Consider the following 16,831-nt stretch of genomic DNA (forward strand, 5'->3'; position numbering starts at 1 on the left):
TAGACCATGGTGACCCAACATACGAATGTGATTATTGTGGAGCAATAATGTGGTACGATGAGCGAATTAACAAACAAAAGAATGCAAGGAAGCCTGTTTTCACTTTGTGTTGTGGCGAAGGACATGTCAAACTTCCATTTCTACAGAAAACACCAGAGTTGTTGGTCGCTTTACTCACTAACAATGATGAGCTAAGCAGACATTTTAGAGAAAATATCAGAGCTTATAACATGATTTTTTCATTTACTTCACTTGGTGGGAAAGTCGAGAAGTGTTGTGCACCAGGACGTGGACCTACTATGTTTCAACTACAAGGGGAGAACTATCACTTGATGGGTAGTATGCGGCTTGAGGATGGTGAACTCCCAAAGTTTCAACAATTGTACATTGTTGATACTGAAAATGAAGTTGATAATAGAGCAACAATTATGAAGTATGGTTTATTTCATTATCAGTAATTGCGTATTCAGTTCTATAATTTACAGACTTTTTGTGTCTAAATTATGTAATGTGTGTTTAACTAAGTTCACTTAATTTTGCAGCAAAGGAAAAGACACTGCAAAGTACAAGAAAAAACAGAAACTCAGAAGGGAACTAATCGAAAAGATTATGAAAATGTTGGATGATGTGAATCCATACGTCAACAAATTCAGATCAGGAAGAGACAGGTTCAATACAAATCCGCATGAAACTTTCCATATGAGGATAGTTAGTAGTCGTTATAAGGATGAGAGGACGTACAACATACCAACAGCATCTGAAGTAGCTGCGTTGATTCCTAGAGATTTCAATTTGGAAATGGATCATCGTGATATTGTTGTTCAAGCAAAATCTGGTGAACTACAAAGGATAAGTGAATTGCATATCTCTTATCTAGCATTACAATATCCCTTATTATTTCCTTATGGAGAGGATGGCTACAGGCTTGGAATTGAAAAAGGGCATTTAAAAGTGGGAAGGGTTAAGAGTAAAAAAGAAAGAAAACATATTAGCATGAGGCAGTTCTTTGCATTTCGAATTCAGGAGAGGAAAAACGAGTCAAGGACCTTTCTGCATTCTAGACGCTTATTCCAGCAGTTCTTGGTTGATTCTTATACTGCCATCAAGAGCAACCGGCTTGGTTACATCAAATACAATCAAGCGAGTTTAAGGGCAGAGAATTATAACACAGTAAAGAAGGGCATAGAATCTGGAAATGTAGATATGAATGAGCAAGGGAGGCAGTTTTTTTTACCAAAGTCATTCACTGGTGGTCCTAGATATATGCGAGAAAACTATTTAGATGCAATGGCTATATCTAAACACTTTGGATTTCCTGACCTTTTTATAACTTTCACATGTAATCCAAAGTGGCCAGAGCTAACTAGATTTTTTCAGGAGCGCAAATTGAATCCCGATGATAGACCAGACATCCTTTGTAGGGTTTTTAAGATGAAGCTCGATTCCCTTATGCATGATTTAACCAAACGACATATATTACGGAAGACGGTATCTGGTAATTCCTAAATTTTTGTAAATGTTTAATTTGTTTTACATCGTGAGATATGAAGATCGACATCTAATCTCTTTATATATTTATCCTATCTACAGCTATGTATACCATTGATTTCCAGAAAAGAGGTTTGCCACATGCGCATATACTGCTATTCATGGACCAAAAGCACAAATTTGCTAAGACAGAAGATATAGATAAAATCATATTTGCAGAAATTCCAGACAAGAATGAAGAAGCAAAGCTTTATGAGTTAGTGAAGGACATGATGATCCATGGACCCTGTGGTGTTGTTAATCCGAAATCACCATGTATGGAGAATAGGAAATGTACTAAATTCTTTCCTAAGAAGTATGCTGAGGAGACTACTGTCGATAAAGAAAGCTTTCCAGTGTACAGAAGAAGGGAGACAACTGATTATGTAGAAAAAAATGGATTCAAATGTGATAAGAGTTATGTTATCCCATACAATAAGAAGTTGTTGTTACGCTATAGAGCACACTTAAATGTCGAGTGGTGCAACCAAGCTGGATCAGTTAAGTATTTGTTTAAATACATTACAAAAGGTCAGGACCGTGTAACTGTTGTTGTATTGCCAAATATGCCAGAGGAAGATGAAGATGAATACCAAACTGGAGAGGTTCTAGGGAAAGAGAATAAGAAACCAGAGAATGAAATTAAAGATTATTTTAATTGCAGGTATTTTTTCTAATTCAACTAGGATTTTGTTTTGTCTTTAATACTAGAGTCTTAACAATTTGAAATGATGATCACATATGCTTTTCTTTTGTAAACTAGGTATGTGTCCGCATGTGAAGCAGCATGGAGGATTTTTAAATTTAATATTCATTACCGGTCAACACCAGTTGTTAAACTAAGTTTCCATCTAGAGGGTGAACATCTGATTTATTTCAAGGGTGATGATGAGGCTGAAGCAATTATGCATCAAGATACCGTCGATAATTCCATGTTTCTAGCATGGATGGATCTTAACAAGGTTAGCTCTATTGCTAGGACGCTTACTTATCCAGAAATACCTAACAAGTTCACATATGATTCTAAAGAGAAACAGTTTAATCTAAGCCAAAGAGGTTTTGCAATCGGAAGAATAAATTATGTTCCTATGGCTATGGAGGATGGATTATTATTTGCGAGTTCTGTTGAATGAACAGAGGGGTCCCAGAAATTTTGATGAGATCAAGACTGTTAATGGAGTGGTTTATAAAGAATATAAAGATGCATGTTTTTCTTTGGGTTTGCTAGATGATGACCAAGAATACATAGACGATTTAGTTAGAACAGGCTATTGGGGTAGTGGAAGCTTGGTTAGGCAAGTTTTTGTTGTCATGCTTTCTTCGGCTATATTACTTAGGCCTGAATTAGTTTGGGCAAATACATGGGAGTTGCAGTGTGAAGACATTCAATTCATTAGAAGGAAAGCAATAGACAGACCAGGTATTGTATTCCGCATTTAGGACATTTAAGTTTTGAGATATTCATCACATGAATTTATTTAGTAATCGTAAATTCTAATTTTGACGAATTTTAAACTTTTGTTTGCGGAGTTAGTTTTATCTGATGATGAGAAAAAGAAATTTGCGCTACAAGATATAGACATCAGACTTAAAAGAAATGGTAGTTCTCTTGCTAACTTTAAGTCAATGCCACAACCACCTAGACGGATTATTAGTGACTCTAACGTGTTGATAGTTGACGAGAAAAACTATAACCGTGAGGATCAGGGAAAGAAACATGCGGGCTGGATAGAGCAGATGACTCCAGAACAGAAAAAAGTTTATTCAGAGATAATGGATGTTGTAATATCTAAGAGTGGTGGAGTCTTCTTTGTATACGGGTTAGGTGGTACTGGTAAAACATTTTTATGGAAAACACTATCTGTTGCATTAAGGAAAGACGGTGAGATTGTCTTAAATGTTGCATCCAGTGGTATAACATCACTTTTATTAGCAGGAGGTAGGACTGCTCATTCTAGATTTGGGACTCCATTAGTTTTGGATGAGCTTTCAACATGTAGAATGAAACCAAGTTCAGATTTAGGGAAATTGGTCAAAGAAGCTTCTCTAATAATCTGGGACGAAGCACCTATGATGAGTAAGTACTGTTTTGAGTCATTGGATAGAAGCTTGAAGGATGTAGTTGAAAATGGTCATAGCAAACCCTTTGGAGGAAAAGTTGTAGTTTTTGGAGGAGATTTCAGACAAGTTCTTCCATTCATAAATGGTGGTTCTAGGACAGAAATAGTTATGGCTACATTAAATTCATCATATATTTGGGATCATTGCAAAGTTCTAAAACTTACAAAGAATATGCGTCTGGCAAAGGATATAAGTGTTGAAAAGGCGAAGAAAATTAGAGAATTTTCAGAATGGATATTGGATGTCAGAGACGGTAAAATTGCAAAGCCAAATGATGGGGAAGCAGAAATAGAAATTCCTGAAGATTTGCTTATTACAAAAGCCACTAATCCTATAGAAGCTATAAGCAAATAGGTCTATGGTGATCCACAGTTTTTAAAAGAAAAGAATGATCCAAAGTTTTTCCAAGCTAGAGCTATACTAGCTCCAACAAATGAGGATGTCTATCAGATAAATGAGTATATGCTCGATCAAATGGAAGGTACGTTCTATATGATTCAGTCTGAATTTATCTCTTTGATTCTGAAAAAAATGATTAAACTATTGTAAATTTTCTTTGTAGGTGATGAGAGAATATATCTTAGTGCAGATAGTTTGGATCCTTCTGACAAAGAGTCCAAGAATAACCCCGTGTTCACTCCAGATTTCCTCAACAGTATCAAACTTTCAGGTTTGCCTAACCATAGGTTACGATTGAAGATTGGCTGTCCAGTAATGTTGTTAAGGAACATAGATCCTACCGGAGGTCTAATGAATGGAACAAGACTACAAATAACTCAAATGGCTGAATTTGTGATCGAGGCTAGAGTTATAACTGGGGATCGTGTAGGGGATAAAGTAGTCATTCCTAGGTTGTTGATAACACCATCAGATACCAGATTGCCTTTCAAGATGAGGAGAAGACAATTGCCAATTTCAGTTGCATTTGCGATGATAATCAACAAAAGTCAGGGTCAGTCTTTGGAGAATGTAGGATTGTTTTTATCTAGACCAGTATTTTCACATGGGCAGCTATATGTTGCTATATCCAGGGTTACATCAAGAAAAGGATTGAAAGTATTGATACTCGATGAAGATGGAAAGCCACAGAAAAAAACTATGAATGTAGTGTTCAAAGAAGTTTTCCAGAATATTTGTTAATCAGACCGAAAGCAGCTTCTGCCATTTTCGACTTATAAGGTAAGGTGCTCATACGTGATTTATAAACAGTTTAACTCTTATTTTGATTGTAAGAAATCTCAGACTTTATTAATACGTTTCCGCGTTTGTTACAGGATTCGTTCATGAACAACCCGAAATAATGAATGAATCTTCCTCAAGTTTATGAGAAGTTTTTAAAGTGTTGGATGATCATGAACAACCCGAAATAACCTGAAGAACCCGAAAGAAGACACATTTGGCTATCTCCTCTGAAAATGGTCTGAAGGAAAAAGGAAAAAAAATTAGAATAATAAGTTTAGGGTTTTTGGATGTGGGCTGTGGACTGGGCTTCCTTTATATTGTAGAGATATTGTATTATATAACTTAAAAACTGCTTAATGGATTGTCGATGGCCATTATTTTCATTTGGTTAAACAAGAAAAATATATAATGTATTAACTTTAAGATTACATTGATAATTAATCTAATTTACATGTTATACTTTTTGTTTTGAATTTGGTTATGATGACAATAATATCAATTAACTCCTAATACTTAATTACATTACATGCTTATTCTAATTTATATATAGTCCAACATATGTATTTTGTCTATATATTTTAAAAAACAAAATTCTAATAGTAAAATTATGTGTTTCAAATATCAATATACAATACCTTCCACCCAAAAAAAACAATATACAACACTATATTATATAATAACCCAGATAATTATAATCATATAATTCCAAAAAAAAAAAATTCCCCCGCGCTGTGAGCGCAGGTTATTATCTAGTTTTAGTGATATTTTTGGAAAAAAAAACTAAATTGTGGTATTTTTGGAATAAAAACCTATTTTAGTGGTATTTATGACAATTGCCCTTTTCATAACCTCTTTTATATTTTTATTTTTACTAAAACTAAAAATTCTTGATAATTGGCTTTAATTAAATTAACTCTATTAATAAAATGTTACTATCATCATAAATGGAACACTCTTAAGACTTGACATACATACGTATATAGACTTTTTAGTATAAGATAAGCTACCAAAATTAAAGATAAGCAACATATAATAAAAATTAAGGCAAGAAAGTAACGATTGAATATTCTAGTAAATTGTATCCAGATCCACGAACATATAAAAAAAAAACTGAGAAGAAGAATCGCCAACCCAATTCATAGTGTTAATGGGCTAATGTATAAAGCCCGGAAAGTCCATTACAAAATGGACAAAAAATAAGCCCATTAGAATATAAAAACTAGGTTTTCGCAGGTTTTATATCTTTATCACTATATAAGGTCTCTCTTCAACAAATCTCTCAACTCTTCTGCAGCCGATTCTTCTATTAGCCGCCATGGTAATTGCTTGAAGCACCTCACTCAATCTCTCTCTACTCTCGTAGATTTAACCTAGAAAATCGCCTTTGTCTAATCTTCTTTATCTTGCCTTTTGCTAATTTCGCAGGTGAAGTACTCTCAAGAACCCGACAACCAGACCAAGTGTAAGTTCCTTTGATGACCATTTCGTTATCTCGAATTCGTTCTGCTTTGTATCCGATTGTATGTAATGAGCTTTGTGGTTATATCTTGTTTTTGATTTTGGCAGCTTGCAAGGCTAGAGGATCCGATCTTAGGGTTCACTTCAAGGTATGTGTAGCTCGTAATTACATTTTCCGATGTGGTTTAGATTTATGGGTTTTAGGAGATTGGAGTTTTTAAGGTTTAACCTGATTGAGAAAAAGCAGAGTTCTGTTGCAATTTACAGATCTCACGTATACTTCAGGGAAATTGAATTGGTCATCGTGATTGGGTGAATCTGTGTTTATTTTTCTCATAACTATTGAGGTTCAGTACATGATGGTACATTGATATTAGCTTTATCATTTCGTATTTTGAAGCTTTTCAACTTTAGGGTATTTTTTTGGGGGTTACTAAGTATTGAAACCTGATTAAAAAAGCAGGGCTTTGTTGCCTATTTCTGTGAATGAAGCTCTCGTATATATCAGGGAAATTACGGGCATTGTTCTTGGGTGAACCTATGTAGATTTTGTTAGTGACTAATGGTTCAGTAAATGATGCCACATTTTATAAGACTGTTGGTTTTGGATTTGTTGATTGGTTGCTCATTGTGTTTTTGTTTTGTATTGGATTGTGTGGAACAGAACACTAGGGAAACAGCGCACGCCATCAGGAAGCTACCATTGATCAAGGCCAAGAGGTACCTTGAGGATGTGATAGCTCACAAGCAAGCAATTCCTTTCACACGTTTCTGCAGAGGTGTTGGGAGAACTGCTCAAGCTAAGAACAGGCATTCTAATGGTCAAGGACGTTGGCCTGCCAAGTCTGCTCAGTTTGTTCTTGATTTGCTCAAGAACGCTGAGAGCAATGCTGAGGTGAAGATAACAATCTTCTACTGAGCAAGATTTGGTTCTCTGCCATTTTGCTAATGAGCAAGATTTGACTTTGACTTTTCAGGTGAAAGGTTTGGATGTTGATGCCCTCTTCATCTCACACATCCAAGTGAACCAGGCCGCAAAGCAAAGGAGAAGGACTTACCGTGCTCATGGAAGAATCAACCGTAAGTTTTGTGATATTGTTGTAAATTACTTAGCTTCTTGATTTTTCTTTTAATGAATCATTGGGTCTTTCTTGGTTGCAGCTTACATGTCCAACCCATGCCACATTGAGTTGATTTTGTCAGAGAAGGAAGAGCCTGTCAAGAAAGAGGTAATAATTTTTAATCTCATTTGTAATTCTGGCATTGTGTTAATAACAGCAATACTCATTTCGTAATTTTTTTTTTTTTGATAATTGTAGCCGGAGACTCAGTTGGCAGCCAAGTCCAAGAAGTCAGCAGCTTAAGCTTTCTTCGTTTTATTTCTGTCCTTTGTGCTCATTGAAGAGATTTTGTTCCCTTTTTATTTTAGCTCGGATCGTTTTGTAAGACAACGGATAGTTTTTTCTTGAAGATTTTCGCTTAATGGTTATGACATCATTTATCATGTTTCGTATTTAGTAGTAATCAAATATAATCTAAATAATTCTTCAAGTGAACAAAAAAAATTCTGCGAACATAAGTGCTGAAAACAAAAGAGATCTGTACATTTTCTGACTTAGTCTTTGTGGGAAACATGAGTTCTCTCATTGTCGTGTATTCTCATTCTCAATGGCTCGGACGATTGGGTCGTTCTCTAAGTCCAAGTCATCATCTTCATCTTCGAACTCATCCAGCTCACTGATCATTGTCTGTTTTGTTTTCTTCCTTGACTCTCTCCTATGCTTCTTCGGGACTAGCCGTGGTTCAGCATGTTTCACACCCATGTCTCCCACCTTGTACCTGTTTCAGGGATTCCCTAGTTAAAACGACATTGTGGGAAAATAACCAATCTCAAAATATAAGTTTCAGGAGAATCCCAATAATACCTAACATCATCTTCCCTTTTGGTTCCAAAAGTCCTAAGCTGAAACTCCTCCCTGATTCTGATCTCATCAAGCAGTTGCAAGTAGTAAGGATACCTTTCCCAATCACCTTTCACAACACATCCTGGTTCCCCAATATGCAAGCAATCTCTAAATCCACATTTTCCACCCTCAATCTTGTTCCGTATCTAAGGAAACAGTTCAAAAGACAACACATCGTCACAGTTGGTCAATAAGGGAAATGGGAACAAGCCAATGGGTACAAAGTGCAAACCTCAGGGAAACAGTGTGCAAGTGACTGCTTTGTTACTTTCAGCAAACTAGGTTGGTTAAAGCCAGGAGTATCAGCGAGATAACCACCTTCAGAAACCGGCAGTAGCGACACGTTCCGTGTTGTATGTTTACCCCTACCACTTCTAGAAGAAACTTCCCCTACTCGTTGATCATCAAACCATTTATTACCTAACATCTGAATATCAAAAAGTGTCAATTCATGAGATGGTAAAGTAAAAGTTAAGCTCTAGAATGAAAGAAACTTACAGGCTCAAACCAATTCTCATCTTCCACCTCACCACCACCATGGTTACTTCTCAATATGTTGATTAAGCTTGACTTCCCAACACCACTCGGTCCAACAATCACAGAAGTCTGATTCCTCAGGATAAACGCAATCTCATCAAGTCCCTCTTTAGTTCCCACACTACAAAACAATGGCTCATAGTTCCAACCACGCAATCTTATCTTCCAAGATTCCAATTCCTGTTAACAAGTTCATGATTCTAATCAATCCCTGAAGCAAACAAGTAGTGAACTAATGCAATCTCTAATTCCTCCTTTACCTCTTGACTGATGAGTTCAGTTTTGTTCAAAGCAAGTGTGAGTGGAATACGAGTAGATTCAGCTTCCACCAAGAACCTAGTGAGTGTAAACGGCTCCAGCTTCGGCTGATCCAGAGAGAAAAGCACAAGTAAATGATCAACGTTCGCAACCGGTGGATCCAAAATCTCAGAGCGGCGATGAAACACATTCTCAATCATTCCTCTTCGATCAACCCAATCAATAGATCCAACAAGAACCTTATCCCCAACCAAAACTCTCCTCCGTATCTTCTTCAACACCGCTCTCACAACACAAAGCAACTCAACACCAGTCTTAGACGAATCATCATCATCATCACCGCTCTTCACAGAACCAGCTACATCTTGAACAATGACGCGCATAAAGTTCGCTTGAGCTGTCGCAACGGTACCGATAGCTTGAGACTCCAAGAGCGAAGGTTTGTGCTCCGGCGAGAGAACCGGCGATAAAGAGGAGGAGTAGTTTTTAGTACCGATATGTTTCGCTCTGAGCAAATTCTTGCTCGGTTGGGGTTTTCTCGAGACATCAGGATTATCTCGTCTCGCTGAAAGAGGACAGAAGCTGCGGCGGATTCCGATTCCGACTTGAACTCCATATCTGTCGGGAAAAAACGCCGCGCGACGGAGGAACGGAGAAGAGTGACGGAGGAGTGAAATCGACGATGTCTGCATAAGAAAATTCTAGAAGAATCCAAAGACTGTCTAGAGAAGAGAGAGCAATGAAGATTTTGGGTGTGATATGAAGAAGATTTTGAGCTATGGGCTTATGGTAAGTGCTATGGGCCCAAAGTTATGGGCGTATATATATAATGAATCGTAAAAGCGTGGGGAAGACGTGATCATTCAAAGTTTTAAACCCTAATTTCCCATTTGAAGACGGATGAATGGTGATGTTCAATCTTCTTCCGGAGGATTTGGGAGAGGATATACTATCTAGGGTTCCGATAATATTTTAGGAGCAGTGAGATCTACTTGCAAACGATGACAATTACAGAGATGAAGTCCATGGACCGTGATCGTGGTTTGGAACCGTATTTGGGATAAACCAGGTTGATTCAATTATCTCGGATACGATAACAACCGGAACCACAAAATATTTGGGGTATTGGATGATATTTACGATATTAACTTATTAAGTCTAACCAACCTTCGGAGGGTTTTTATATTATTCTCGAGAAACATTGAAATTTTTGGTCATCATTGAAGGGAGATACATATTTTAATGTTGCTCCAAGAGTGATATTTGGACTGCGTCTCCCTCTGTTATTTCTAGCTGCTAGTTTTGAATATATGTGGTTCTATCTCATGGGGTAGACTCTATCCGATAGAGATATGGGTGAGATTGGACCCACAATGAAGTCTTGTGGAGAAACTTCTTAACGATTGCTACTATACTCGGTTATAGTAATATTTTCCTTGGGAAATTTTTCATTGACCAAGAGAAGAAACTGGCTGTGGTTTTCTATGTTGTAAATTTTGTTAATGGATCCTTTACACAACAAAGCTCTCATCATTGGATAGACTGGACATTCGAGAATAGTGGATCTCATAGTAGATCTCAGGCCGTATCTTTAAGATCTTGTGTGCGCGTATATATGCTCAAGTTTAGATATTAGAGAATATTGTTTATTACAACTTATGTTAAATTTGGGCTTATCTTGAGCTTCTAACTAAAAACCAATTGGCAATTAGTAGATTGACCCTAACCCTTTATATATTAATGATAATCTTTTCAAACTTCAGATGTGGGACTTGGATTGCATCACAACAATCTCCCCTTCAAACCAAGGACCACATGTGGAATATTAACACGCCTCCTCGAGATGATAACTCCATTTCGAACCGATCACATTTGGACTGATAATAAACCCCTTCTTGGGCCCCCATTACTCGGGTTAACAAGAGGCATGTCCGTATCCACTTTTCTAGATTCACCAGAATTTTAACCTTGGGCTCTGATACCATGTTAAATTTGGGCTTATCTTGGGCTTCTAACTAAAAACCAATTGTCAATTAGTAGATTGACCCTAACCCTTTTTATATTAATGATAACCTTTTCAAACTTCAAATGTGGGACTTGGATTGCATCACAACAACTTATTCACAAATGCCCCTTTTATTTTGGGCTTCTCCCGTCTGCCACACGCTCACTCATGAAAGACCTCTTTACCTTCCTTTAGATATGTCTGAAAAAATAAACAGAAACAATTTAAAATAAGAAAAATAAAGAAAAATAATTTTTGGTTATTACTTCGTAAAACGCAACCCGTTCGATTTCTCTTTTCATAGATCTTTGTTTCTTCGCCTCTGTCGCCATAATTCTCTTTCTTCTTCGTATATTCTTTGTCGCCGGAACTCAATATCAGTGTGATGATGAATTACTTCTTACAGTCACTTCTACGGCCGAATCCTCCGCTTCTTCCGCCTCTAATCGCCACAGGGGAAGCCCCCCTCTACCTCCTGCGACCGCCACAGGGGAAGCCCCGGAGATTCGTTCCGATGTTGAGAACCCCGAGGCTAGGTATGAAATTGTCTCAAATTGCCCTACATCCTTTTATTTTGTGGTTCTATTGTGTTTACCATTACTTTCTTTCATTTCAGTGGTGACATTGACTTACTAGATGCCAATCTTAGTAAGGGAGAGATGTCCGCCGCCGCCGGACGCAGATAACTCTGTTGTCCAACCACTCTCCCTTTTCTTCTGCTTTTCCTGGTTTTTGGTGTTCGTTACGTTGAAAACCATTCTGAAAGACATGAATTTCTTTGATGTCCATCTATACTGGTTTTGCTTGGTATCTTTTAGGTAAACTATATTTTGAAATGTATTTTATGTCCACCAAATTAGTCTACTATCCAATAATCCCATTATCCAACCGATGTGATAGACACAACCTATATGTTGTCCATCTATATTGTGTATCAGAATTTAACTTCTAAGTACATGTGATGTAGATGATGGACAATTTAAAGTGTCTTATCTAATCTTGTTTCTTTTCCGGACAGGGGTGATGAAGATGTTGCCGTTCCTCCCCATTGCAAGCCTTGCGAGACTCATCAACGAATCTGGCCTTCTCGGAGGACACGAACCAACAACAAAGGTAGTTTTGTCCATCTTTTGCTGTTTTCTCGTTTTTTTAATGGAGCATCTCCGGTTCGCCAACAGTTTTCCTTATTGCAGTTCTCCTAACGAAGCAGACCCTGCTGGCATTGTTGATCCATTGATAGACCATAGTCCCTATACAATGTATATGTCTATCCAAACTTTTTGTCCATTACACTGTTTTTATGTTTTGTCCTAAGACCAGAAAACCTTCTCCCCATTGCAGGTCGGCAGAGGTCTCAGAGGCAGCTAATGTCCAGCCATCTTCATATTGCAAGTCTCCCAACGAAGCAGACCCTTCTCTTATGTGGGATCCATTAATGGACAACAGTCTGAATTCAAGGTACATGTCCACCCAATCTTTGTCTACCCGAACATGTTTGTGAATTAAACAGTATTTATGTTCTTCCCATTGCAGGTCGGCCGATATCTCAGAGACTGCTAATATCCAGCCATCTACATATTGCAAGTCTCCCAACGAAGCAGACCCTTCTCTTATCCGGGATCCCTTAGTGGACAACAGTTTGTATTCAAGGTACATGTCCAACCCATCTTTGTCTATCAAATGTGTTTAGCTATGAAAGACTGGAGAATGTTTACCAGAGTGACAGTACCGGCGATTGTGGTCCACTGGCCGTAAAGTATATCGAGCTCCATTCACAAAAAATCACGCCTGAAGGACTAACAGAAGAAATGGTGGACCAACTACATATGTCCTACGCTGTTGATGTCTACCAAGAGTTTGTTGTCTCACTAAAGAATTGAACTTATTATGTCTACCTTATGTTGGCCCTCTTCTTCTTTTTTTCGGTCTTTTTGTTACGGTTATGTACTTTGTCTTTTGTTCGCTACTACATTTTGTCTTTTAAACAAAGGTTAGAAGAGTGAACCGACTTTCCCTCATTATAACAATTTAATGCCCTTGCTTTATCTAAACAAGTGCTTTAAAAGGCTACAGAACTGAAACACGCCTAACCTGCCAATCTCTTTAAATTAGCTAAAGTTGAATCCAATCAATATCTTTCTCATCAACAATATCTTCCCCAACAGATCCACCCTCCCTTTCTTCTCTATGGTTTGCTTCTCCAGACGGGTTTCCCATTTCAGTTGGCGATAGACCATTTCGGCTCACCATTATGTCTACAATCGATAGACAAAACATCATCACTCCCTGCAGACACCATATTCCCTCTTGACCTTTGTCCACATATAATCGACATTGTGCCATCTACATCATCAGTAACAATGTCCACATTGTTCTCTTCCTTGATAGACAACTTTGTATGTCCACATACCTCAGCTTCTCTAACCACCACCTACTCCTCCTTTTCTTCGTCAATGTCTTTTACTAGATTTCTTTATTTTTAGAGATCCATTATACTTCATTAACTACAACTATCTCTTTTTTTTAGCCTCATAAACAACTAAAGGACCTACCACTGCTGCCATTAAGGGCTGTCCCATCGGCATTAATGCCTCTAACCCATTAAATTTCATTTCTCTTTCTCCTATGAATTCTCTCGCGTGCAAGACGATGATAGTCACAAAATAAACGAGGGGCAATTTCGTCAAATCGCACCTACCAACAAACGCCAAACTGGCATTTTCCAGAAGAAAAAAAATAAAAATGGCATTTTTGAGGAGTTTTTTGAGTTTTATGGCATTTCTCGCCAAAATCCCTAGATATAATCAATCCGGGTACTTTCAGTCTCAAAATCCAAGTATAAGAATTACATGAGGGGAGAAGTCACACACACACGTCACATTTATAGTACTACTCCCTCTGTCCAATTTTATTAATTAGATTTTTTTAGTTAAAATCACAATGTTTAAGATACCATAAATGTTTTGTTATTTTTACATAAAATATACTATTAAATATATATTCAAAAAAGAATTAAATAAGGGGAGAAGTCACACACACACATGTCACACTTATAGTACTACTCCCTCTGTCCAATTTTATTAATTAGATTTTTTTAGTTAAAATCACAAGATACCATAAATGTTTGTTATTTATACATAAAATATACTATTGAATATATATTAAAAAAATAACCAGTAGAAAAAAGGTTGGAGAATACAAATAGTCATAACATACTAATTAAACATAAATGATGCATAGAAATATGAAAAAAAAATCTTATAAATTGGAACAAAAAAATGTCTAAAAATCCTATAATTTGGGACAGAGGGAGTATTATTTACAGTAATTTAATTTTGTGTTTAACTAAAGCTTCCACATATAAAATACAAAATGTATATACTAGAAATTAACAAAATAAGGAATGAAATATGCTCTTATTGAAAGAACGCAAAGCTAAACTTCCAAAGAAAATAAAAGTCTGTTCGTATTAATCATTTCATCTTACATTTTTATGCTAATTTAACATCTGTCGTCGTTTAAATGATAAGTCAATTATAAAGAGAAAAAAATAGAGTTAACAATGAAAGGCATCTGTACAATCTTATATCTTATATATATATGACTTCGTCTCCGTGGAAACATGAGTTGACATTGTCTTGTTGAAAGTTTAAACATTAGGTCGTTCTCTAAGGTCTTGTACTTGTGTCAAAGCTTCCCGGCTCAGTCCATCTTAAGGTTGTTACATTTGAGAAAATGACGTTGATGATGTCCGATCTTCCAGAGGATTTGATAGAGGATATTTTGTCGAGGGTTCCAATAACATCTCTAGGAGCAGTGAGGTCTACATGCAAAAGATGGAACAGTTTATCCAAAGATCGGATTGTATGTAAGGAGAAACAAAGCCACAGTTTCTAGGGTTCATGGTGCAAAAATCAAAGGTTTGTTCGTTGAGATTTGATCTCATCAATGGAATCCAAAACGATAAATTTAATGAAATGATGAGGATATTTCAAGTTAATAATTGCAATGCCTTACGGTTACCGGTACGGATATTTCAAGTTGATCACTGCAATGGCTTACTGTTATTGGTAACTAAAGAAATCAATTTCAGGCTCGTAGTGTGGAACCCATATTTGGGACAAACCAGGTTGGTTCAACCTAGAAAATTTCAGTTTCCAAGATAGGTATTATCTCGGATATGGTAACAACCGTAACTATAAAATCTTGAGGATATTCTACAATTACGAAATCTACGATTTTGAGTCTAATTTATGGAAGGTCCTTGATATCACTCCCGATGTCGAGTATATAAATTCTGGTGAACGCAACTTGTCGGTTAAGGGAAATACTTATTTTGTTTGTCGAAGAGTGACAAGAGGGGATTGGGAAAGACCACATGATGTTTTTTTACAATGTTTTGATTTTACAAGAGAGAGATTTGGACCTCGTCTTCCGCTGCCATTTCAAGTTTCTATCTATTAGAGAGGAACACTGTACACTGTGACACTCTCTTCTATTAGAGAGGAACAACTTGCGGTATTATTGAATAATTCGGATACATATGAGATGGTGATATGGGTGACAACCAAGATTGACCCCAATGCGGTGTGGTGGAGCAACTTTTTAAAAATTATTGATTTAAAATTTAAGATTTTTGTTAAGAGTTTCTTCATTGATCAAGAGAAAAAACTTGCTGTAATTTATGATTTACGCTTATCTAAAGGATCCATAGATAACACTAACATAGCTCACATCATCGGACAGACTGAATACTTGAGAACAGTGGATCTCGGAGTAGCTGCCGCACCATATTATCACCTACCAGTGTGCTCTTATGCTCCAAGTTTAGTGCAAATCAACCAAGGCAAAGAGCCATCCCTTATCTGGCTAAAGAAAAGATCGAGATTATTATTAACCAGTTGTTTTTTTTTACAGTACCTTGTTTGTTTCTTGCATCATTTTCTTTTCATTCATTTCCTCTGTTTTCTCTTGAACAAAACTAGTCATATATGGAGAAAAAAAGAATAAACATTGAAAAGGTTTTGATTTTGGAACATGTTTGTATAATAGTACATATTAGAACTAGATAAGTATAGGGATCTGTTTGTAAATACATTTACCCTAGACTCTCTCTCTATGTATATATATATGGCTGTAGCCACTCAGATTTATAATACACACAAGATACATTCCTTATATGGTATCAGAACCTCGATCAACCCTAAAAAAATTTCTAAATCTCGTCGCTCTCCGCCACATGACATCATCTGGTAACACCTCCCCTTCAACCGGTGAAGTAATCTACCCCAACACCACCGCCCTTTTCAATGTCAACACTACTAACGTTACCAAGCTCCATGACACCAACTATCTCATGTGGAGTCTGCAGATCCATGCTTTAATTGATGGCTTTGAACTTTCTGGTTATACCCACTTAAACGAAAGTCTGATGTTAAAGAAATTTTTATCACCTACAAGGCCCTTGTTGAAAATCGTTTCCAAACACGTATTGGCACATTGTTCACGGACAATGGGGGCGAGTATGTTGCACTACGCAGCTTTCTTTCCACACAAGGAGTTTCTCATCTAACCTCTCCACCTCACACTCCTGAACACAACGGCTTATCGGAGAGGAAGCATCGCCACATTGTCGAAACTGGGATGACTATCATGACCAAGGCGTCGGTTCCAAAACAGTATTGGCCATATGCATTTGCAACCGCCGTCTTCCTCATCAACATGATGCCAACTCCCGTTCTCTCCATTCCAGAAACTGTTCAGCAAGTCCCCAAAATAT

General features: G+C 37.0%; 2 protein-coding genes, 2 non-coding genes and 2 pseudogenes across 4 annotated transcripts; 5 read left to right on the top strand and 1 right to left on the bottom strand.

Annotated features, from left to right (window-relative positions):
• Nucleotides 1–47: 47 nt before the first annotated feature.
• Nucleotides 48–4,788, top strand: LOC104753664 (uncharacterized; annotated as a pseudogene).
• A 1,234-nt stretch (nucleotides 4,789–6,022) lies between these two features.
• Nucleotides 6,023–7,792, top strand: LOC104750542 (large ribosomal subunit protein uL22y). Its single transcript, XM_010472346.3, has 7 exons — nucleotides 6,023–6,148; nucleotides 6,256–6,292; nucleotides 6,397–6,437; nucleotides 6,953–7,183; nucleotides 7,266–7,368; nucleotides 7,450–7,517; nucleotides 7,608–7,792. Exons 1-7 carry the CDS (start codon nucleotides 6,146–6,148, stop codon nucleotides 7,650–7,652), a joined length of 528 nt encoding a protein of 175 aa, XP_010470648.1. The 5' UTR covers nucleotides 6,023–6,145; the 3' UTR covers nucleotides 7,653–7,792.
• LOC147925677 (small nucleolar RNA snoR74) lies at nucleotides 6,526–6,658 on the top strand. The gene has a single exon (XR_015585537.1). It is a non-coding gene; the product is annotated as a small nucleolar RNA snoR74 (small nucleolar RNA).
• On the top strand, nucleotides 6,742–6,876 carry LOC147925678 (small nucleolar RNA snoR74). Its single transcript, XR_015585548.1, has one exon. It is a non-coding gene; the product is annotated as a small nucleolar RNA snoR74 (small nucleolar RNA).
• Nucleotides 7,793–7,801: 9 nt separating the features above from the next.
• Nucleotides 7,802–10,198, bottom strand: LOC104750543 (small ribosomal subunit biogenesis GTPase RsgA 1, mitochondrial). The gene is made up of 5 exons (XM_010472347.3): nucleotides 9,050–10,198; nucleotides 8,751–8,969; nucleotides 8,485–8,679; nucleotides 8,214–8,398; nucleotides 7,802–8,127 (listed from the first exon to the last, which is right to left on the bottom strand). Exons 1-5 carry the CDS (start codon nucleotides 9,737–9,739, stop codon nucleotides 7,932–7,934), a joined length of 1,485 nt encoding a protein of 494 aa, XP_010470649.1. The 5' UTR covers nucleotides 9,740–10,198; the 3' UTR covers nucleotides 7,802–7,931.
• Nucleotides 10,199–14,787: 4,589 nt separating this feature from the next.
• On the top strand, nucleotides 14,788–16,027 carry LOC109129504 (putative F-box protein At1g67450 pseudogene; annotated as a pseudogene).
• The last annotated feature ends 804 nt before the right edge of the window (nucleotides 16,028–16,831 follow it).

This window comes from Camelina sativa, chromosome 16 (genome assembly GCF_030686135.1).
Source record: "Camelina sativa cultivar CO46 ecotype springtype chromosome 16, ASM3068613v1".
In the NCBI taxonomy this organism is placed as follows: domain Eukaryota; kingdom Viridiplantae; phylum Streptophyta; class Magnoliopsida; order Brassicales; family Brassicaceae; genus Camelina; species Camelina sativa.